This window comes from Astatotilapia calliptera, chromosome 19 (genome assembly GCF_964374335.1).
Source record: "Astatotilapia calliptera chromosome 19, fAstCal68.1, whole genome shotgun sequence".
NCBI lineage: Eukaryota > Metazoa > Chordata > Actinopteri > Cichliformes > Cichlidae > Astatotilapia > Astatotilapia calliptera.
Window position 1 is genome coordinate 30,905,268 of NC_137440.1, and position 8,084 is coordinate 30,913,351.

At 41.9% G+C, this 8,084-nt stretch overlaps 1 protein-coding gene across 3 annotated transcripts in view; it reads left to right on the forward strand.

Annotated features, from left to right (window-relative positions):
* Window positions 1-7,066, forward strand: part of LOC113011632 (latent-transforming growth factor beta-binding protein 2) — an 87,733-nt gene extending 80,667 nt beyond the window's left edge. For 2 of the 3 annotated variants that reach the window (XM_026151207.2, XM_080294015.1), the window contains 8 exons: window positions 460-657; window positions 757-852; window positions 1,458-1,586; window positions 1,737-1,877; window positions 2,039-2,212; window positions 2,376-2,645; window positions 4,777-4,926; window positions 6,382-7,066. In XM_026151207.2, the coding sequence (XP_026006992.2) occupies window positions 460-657; window positions 757-852; window positions 1,458-1,586; window positions 1,737-1,877; window positions 2,039-2,212; window positions 2,376-2,645; window positions 4,777-4,926; window positions 6,382-6,557 (1,334 nt within the window). In that variant the 3' untranslated portion in view covers window positions 6,558-7,066. The remainder of the gene's footprint in view (window positions 1-459; window positions 658-756; window positions 853-1,457; window positions 1,587-1,736; window positions 1,878-2,038; window positions 2,213-2,375; window positions 2,646-4,776; window positions 4,927-6,381) is intronic. The other variant, XM_026151208.2, reaches the window with a different exon arrangement.
* The last annotated feature ends 1,018 nt before the right edge of the window (window positions 7,067-8,084 follow it).

Here is an 8,084-nt window from a genome sequence, read left to right on the forward strand (position 1 = left end):
CTTTGTGTACCTTTCTGCCACATTCCACTGTTTGCTTTCGACGTGTGTTAATCAATCATGTGAGACTGAATGGTGTGTTGACTCACATGCCAGTGTTTCCATTTGGCTAAGCCAGCAGCTTAACGGTGAAATGCCTGAGCCCATGCCTTTGGACAAATGAGCAGGCTCAGCAGTGGCAGGCGAGGGTAATGCACTACCTGCTGAAGGGATGTGGACGGATGAAAGAGCGGAGGCCCTTTGACGCTGTTACGGTGTGATGATGTGCACCTCAAGGTTAGGATTTATTGTAACTTTAGCTTCCTGGAGAGCTCGTCTGTGTAGTGAGGTATGACTTCAAAAAGCTGTATCAGAGAGCATTTTTCCTTCCTCAAACACCAGACCGTGACTAAATCCACAGATGCTTTCACGACCGTGATCTCTGACATCGCCTCACCTGCTTTATTCTTTGTTCACCTACAGCTGAGAGGGACACCAAACCCATTCCTGCATTCCCCACTTCGGCAGAGGAGAGGAGGGAGTGCTATTATAATCTGAATGACGCAAACTTCTGCGACAACGTCTTGTCTCACAACACCACCAAGCAGGAGTGCTGCTGCACGGCTGGAGCAGGCTGGGGCGACAACTGTGAAATCCACGCCTGTCCCGTCCAAGGAAGTGGTACAACAAGAGCTTTATTATCGGAATAAAGTGAACATATTGTAATATTAGAACAGCGTTTTTCTGTGTTTTGTTAATCTGCTTGTCTTTGTTTTTCAGATGATTACAAACAGCTGTGCCCTTACGGCAGTGGATTACTACCCTTGCCTGTTTCCTCTGTACAAAGTTTTGGAGATGAGCAACGGGCTTACATAGGTACACACTCTTCGCTTGTAAATGCTACCTCGTTTTGTAGATTTTCCCTGTTTTAACCCCTCAGCCGTTAAAGCACGATGGGGTTTTGTTCTCACACTGGGGTTGGGCATGCAGCATGGACTCCCAAGTTTGCAAATGTGATAACTCGAGAAAGACACCAGGTTAAATAATGGAGGCCTTGAGTCAAGTATTCTGAAAATCTCTAAAAAAGATGTCACCTTAGTTAGTTAATATTAGTAACCTTGACCTCGGAGTCAGGGTCACAGGGTCAGGTTTTCTGAAAATCTTGTGCAATAACTTGAGAAGGAAGTCAGGATTTTCAAATGTATACAATAAGTGCATCAGGGGTTAGGACTGGCTGTCAACAGCATTTTTAATGGCACAAAAAGGTGAAATGTTTTATTTTCACCTGCAGCAACTTTTAAAGCCAGATGGACCGGCCTCATGGTAAACGTGCCTCTATACCTGAGTATTTACTGTAATTGCAGCTTTTAAAAAAAGAAGCGAATGACAGTTCTAGCACAGGGTCAGGATTTGAAACTTTTTCAGCTCACACATCGCAACGTGACGCACATGACGCAGCTCTCTCTGTCTTTGCCCCTTAGATGCAAATGAATGTGAGATTTTTGGGCCCGACATCTGTAAGAATGGGCAGTGTTCAAATCTCTTTTCTACGTATACTTGCTACTGTCGCTCCGGCTTCTTCTACGATAACATCCGGCTTGAGTGTGTGGGTAAGAAAGTCTTTTTTTTATTACCTATTATGTATGGTGTATGTATAAATGTATGGTCTCATTCGTGGTCTGCTTTGTATTACCATGCTAATGTGCTAAAATGCAATGATTTTGGTGACGTCTGAGTCTCTTTGCACTAATTTTTTTAAGATTATGATGAGTGTGCATTTGGAAATGTCTGCGAGAACGGGGTGTGTGTGAACACGGCCGGGTCATTCAACTGTTTCTGCAGTCCTCCGTTGGTTCTCGACAGCACACGGCGACGCTGCATTGATCTCAACACCACAGAGGGTGTGACACACACACACAAACCGATTCTATTTTTTTTTTTTGACAATTTATTCTTCTTGGATATTCAAAGAAAAAGTATAACTTGGTTAGCTGACTCTTAAAGTGATATTTTTCTGATTCTCTTATTTTTTCTCTTAAACCCTTCTCATTGTACATCCCAGAAGTTGTGGACTCAGAAGATGACGTGCACGTGGATATTTGCTGGCAGCAACTCGAGGGTGACAACATGTGTGCCAAACCGCTATCAGATCGCAGAACTACATACACTGAGTGTTGCTGCCTGCACGGTGTTGCCTGGAGTGAACACTGTGCCCTCTGTCCCAGGAAAGACTCTGGTGAGAAGCAGGAATCAGATAAGATAGTGATTTTTTAGTTTCATAATGAATCTATGTACCATGTTCATAGCATAGCGTATTCATACAGTAATGATTTTGTAATTTTCCATTTGATTTCAAAAGTAAATGATCATTTCTATCCCTTGTTTGCTGCTGTGTACAGCTGACTATGCAGTAATGTGCAACGTAAGAGGAAGTTCAGATAGTCTGCGAGAGCGAATAGGATATGAGTACGGTGTTGAGGGGATAGATGACCCTGCAGAACATTTTGGCCCTCCATACTGGGATCATTACGGCGGTGCTGGTGGACCCTATGATATTTCTGAAGGTGAGAACTACTACGGCATTCAACAGCCACCCCTCCACGTCCCCGTCCGTGTGCCCAGTGTGCAGCCGAGAGAGTACCAGCCGCAGCGAGTGGATCCATATGCTGGTGACTATATGCATGCAGTTGTGTTCTGTTTTAGTAGTTTAACATAATATTTCATAAGCTTATCAGGTATAGGCAAATATACCTACCTGGGATTCAAAGTAGCTTTAATATATACAGCAGCTACAGTACTGTGCAAAAGTCTTGAGCCACACCCTGCTTTCTTTATGTTTTGCTAGGAAATCAGTACATCAGTTTATTAAATTGTGCAAACATACATGGATATATAGCATATTAGGGAGAAACTTAGCAGCTTGTACACTTCTAACAAGCCTGAAAGTCAGTATTTAGTATGTGCACCTCTATTCTTGAACGCAGCCTGAACTCTCTTAGGCAGCTTCCTGTAATTGCTTAAGTAGTCTTCAGGAATAGTTCTCCAGGCTTTTTGAAGGACATTCAAAGCTCTTCTTTGGTGATCCCACACCGCTTCAATAATGTTGAGCTCTTGGCTCTGGGGAGATCAATGACTGACAGTATTCCATTCTGTGTTTTTCTATCCAGGTATGTTTTTACTGTATTGGCAGTGTGTTTAGGATTATTGTCATGCTTAAGAATGAAGCTGTTTCCAATTCAATTCAATTTTATTTATATAGCGCCAAATCACAACAAAAGTCGCCTCAAGGCGCTTCATAGATACAGAGAAAAACCCAACAATCATATGACCCCCTATGAGCAAGCACTTTGGCGACAGTGGGAAGGAAAAACTCCCTTTTAACAGGAAGAAACCTCCGGCAGAACCAGGCTCAGGGAGGGGCGGGGCCATCTGCTGCGACCGGTTGGGGTGAGAGAAGGAAGACAGGATAAAGACATGCTGTGGAAGAGAGACAGAGGTTAATAACAGATATGATTCAGTGCAGAGAGGTCTGTTAACACATAGTGAGTGAGAAAGGTGACTGGAAAGGAAAAACTCAATGCATCATGGGAATCCCCCGGCAGCCTACGTCTATTGCATCATAACTAAGGGAGGATTTAGGATCACCTGGTCCAGCCCTAACTATATGCTTTAGCAAAAAGGAAAGTTTGAAGCCTGATCTTGAAAGTAGAGATAGTGTCAAACCAGATAGTATTGCATGGTGGATCAAATCTGATCTATTGTTCATAATTCTAACAGTTGTGACAAGATCCCAAGATGATCACAGATGCCTGTAGACACTCACTGCTGTACCTCTCTACTGTCATCTCCTTTGTACATTTTGACAAGTTGAACCCAAAATTTCTCATTTGGATTCTTTACTCCATAAGACCTGTTATCTCTGATTATCAGCCCAATCACTGTGTCATTTTGGATACTTCAGACATTTCTCCTTCTTTCCCTTCCTTAAGAATGGCCTTTTGATAGCCACCCTTTGAATGAGACCTTTCCTGATAAGGCTTCATTGAGAAATTTGTCCAGTTTCTTAAAGACGTAGCTTACAAACACTCTTCATCTGCTGTAGATCATTTTTTTGTTTTAAAGACACACCGCACACCATTCCAATACATGTCAGTTTTTCATCTAATAGCTCTTTGTAAGTCACCTTGTTGGTGCAATTACAATACAATTTTATGCTGTCAAACATCATTATATTTAAAATTTTATGCAGATTCAATAACAGAAATTAGAGCAAATGATGTGTTGTTGAAAGGGTTAATAGTAGCAAAATGGCTGAAGAAATGACCTAAAATTGGTTCTTTGCTAAGTTGTCTCTTAAGTGTAGACACAACACTAGTTCATCCCTCAAGTTTGGTGCTTTTTTAATCTTGAATGATCGATGGATCAGTGTTAAATGGCTTAAACATTGCTGAGAAAATGGTTAAGGACTGGGGTGAAAATGAGTGAAAAAGCAGCCAATGTCCAAAGAAAATCTTTGAAAGACCTTTAAAAGCCTGGAAAACTGTAGCTCAAGTACAAGATAAGTCTGGCTCCTTAGAACTAGGATGTAAAGAAATGACGGGTGGCTCAAAACTTTTGTACAGCAACGTATAAGCCAGAATATTTTATATTAGTTTTGTGAACGAGGATATCAAATGACCCATTAGTGGACTGGATGTCCTAACAGGTCAACTGACATCTAGCATTATGAGAGTTTGAAAATATTTTCTTTAAATAAATGTTGCAACAATATCATGTCTGTCTGTATATTTGTCCAATCAGAACGCTATGAAGGTTTTGAAGGTCTCCGGGCGGAGGAATGTGGAATCCTGAATGGGTGTGAAAACGGTCGCTGCGTTCGAGTGCGAGAGGGCTACACCTGCGACTGCTTAGACGGTTATGAACTTGATCTAGACAAGATGGCCTGTATAGGTGGGTTTTTCCTGCAGCATCTTTAGGGGCCTTCTCAGTAGGCTGCCCACATTTAGATCATGTTTTCCTAATAAAGAATGTTCAGGGGCTTCCTTGGATCAATAGGAGAATCAGTCACTTCATATAACATCATATCTCATTTAAAAATATGGTGCTGAATCTTGAAAACAAACCACAGTGAACTCTGCTTTCATGTTTCAAACTTCTGGAGCCAGTAGGTTAACTCTTCATGCAGTAAATCTTTGCCCTCAAGGAGAAGCTTTAAATTTAACAACCTTGCATTAACTTATGTTTTATGGGAAACTAATGAAAGCCGTGTACTCCACAAAACCATCGTGTGTTACCCTTTGGTTTGACATTCCCTGGTTGTACACTGCCAAGAGCAAGGAGGCCTTGAATCTTAGCCACTTGTGTGTTACATGAGATATTTTTTATAAATGTACTTTGTTTGTTTTGTAAGAAAACAGAGTCTGTCTTTTAGTAATGAAATTCTATGATTGCAAGATTGTGTCCGCTACAGGCTTATCGACTTCAAGGTTAGCCAGTTTTCCCAAGAAAAGTCATTGAAAACCGTGGAAACATGTGGGAGCTATGCAACTCATGCCCTGCCTCCTTTTATAAATCTCACCGCTAGCGTTTCCCCAGCAGAACATGACATAAACACAAAGAGGGTCATTTGAGATTGACTGCTATGAAATGACAATCAGACCTCCCATGCTGGAAAAGAGAAAGAACAACCTGTTGAAGGCCAAAAGGAAACACAATCCAGTGGATTGTTAATTTTACCATCATTCTTAGAAGTCCGGCTCTCAAGATGGCTGGGAAATCGAGTGCAGATCCTGTCCAGCTGACACGCAACATGACGGCATGTTTGATTAAAGATATATGAGATTCTATGCAACACGTTTATCGTGTTGAGGGAAAGTAACTCCAACAGCAAACCTTTGTGAAAGTAATTAAAACACTTGTGTTGGTCACTTGTTGAGCAGCTACGGCTGAGGAGATAGGATGAGCTGTCCACTTATCAGAAGGTTGGTGGTTTGATCCCCACCTCCTCCAGTCCACATATCGAGTGTCCTTGGCAGGAAGCTGAACCCCAAATTACCCCTGATGCATTCACTGATTTGTGTACTGTATGATGTGAGTCGAACAATACTTCAAGAGAAAGGCAAGCACCTAATCCTCACATTTGAGAACTATTAGCTGTTTGATTTATTTTCTTGAAAAACAAGTAATTATCAAAAGTATTTTCATGTGTTTAAATCATAGTTTCTGATGTGATCATTTATCACGATGAAAAGTTAGAACAGAACTCAAATTTGTTGGAGTTTAACATGGAAAGGACGGGAAAGGGAAGAATTATAATTTTGAGGTGACCCCTCAGCAGCAGATAGGCAGCTTTTCCTTCTGGGATTCTCCCTGCTGACTAACTCATGCTGTGTCCTTTCTCCTCAGACATAAACGAGTGTGAGGACATCAGCGACAAAGTGCCTTTGTGTCAGAACGGGGAGTGCACAAACACAGAGGGATCGTACAAATGCACCTGCTTGCCGGGCTTCGTGGCCTCCGCCAAGCCACACAAATGCATCCCGGCGATCCCAGAGTCTAGGCTTAGGGAGGCAGGAAACTGAGTATGTTGGAGTGCCGGCTTCTCTGCCCATTTTCCCCCAGGGCTTGACTCTAAACCTCCAACAGTAATGCTGAAACGTCCAGTCTCGTTTCCCTACATACCACACGCACACATACTGACACATGTACATATAGAAAACACACACTTGCATTCAGCACAGGATGCATTATATCCCCCTCACACACATTCAAGAGGACCAGGAATTGTGCAGTGAATGTATTACATGGGATTTAGCATTCTCCAAATATCCATTTGCCTTAAAGGGATTTTGTGGACTTTTTTTATTCAGTAAGCCCAGGCAATTTGATATGCAGATATATATATTTCCACTTTATTTTCTCTATCACCTTCTCTTTTTGTGTGTTATTTATTTCATTTACATGACGGGCCTCTGCTAACTAAGAAAGCAAAATATTTCAGATGGCGTACTTGATTCGTCTCGTTTTACTTGTCTCGGTAATTGATGTCAGAGACAGTGTGGGGAAATAATAAATGTATTTTGTAAAAGAAGGAATGTCATCAGAAATCAGCCATACTGTATATCGGGATGCTCATCACTGTCAAACCTCTCATCAATTTCTCAGTCTCAGTTACATTGGACTAAACAGAAATTCAACACGGAACTTTTCCCACAGCTGTCTTCCTTTAAGATGACCTACAAGCTGCCGTTGAAGAAGCTCTGGACTGAGAACTGGGAGGTCAAAGCAGCGAAGCTTCCATAATACCAGCTTCACCCTTTATGTGGGCATGGAGAGACTGTAGATGTATAAGATGATCTGTGTGACACATGGAAAGCATTGTGATGTACTCTCACTGACCAGATCATTAGGTGTACCTTGCTAGTACTGGTTTGGGCCCCCTTTTGCCTTCAGAACTGCCTTAATTATTTGTGGCATAGATTTAACAAGGTCCTGGAAACATTCAGCAGAGATTTTGGTCAGTTTAAGTGCAGTGATCTCATTTTCATGTTGAAGAAACCAGTTTGAGATGATTAGAACTTTGTGACACAGAGTATTTTCCTGCTGGATGCAGCCATCTGAAGATACACAGTGGTCATAAAGGGATGGACATGATCAGCAACAATACTTTGGTGGACTTATTTGGTACTAATGAGCCCAGGTGGGATCTCTGCTTATGCTCCTGAGACCCAGCTTGTTCATTTATGTCCTCTGTAGTGGACAAACAAATCACAAAAAAAGTTCAACTAAAAGATTTTTTTTCTCTCAGTTCTCAGGAGTAGAAATGTGCCAAGAAAATATCCCTCACACCATTACACCACCACCACCAGAACCAATGATCCATGCTTTCATGTTGATTATTCCAAATTCTGACCCAGCCATCTAAATGTCATGGCAGAAACGGAGACTCATCAGACCAGGCAGCGTTTTTCCAATCTTTGTTTGTCCAATTTTGGTGAACCTGACAGGCCTAGCGCCCAGTCTGGTCGTTTGCTGCCGTAGCCAATCTGATTCAAGGTTTAACATGTACATAGACCCTTCTTCTAAAACCTACAGATGGTCATGTGGGA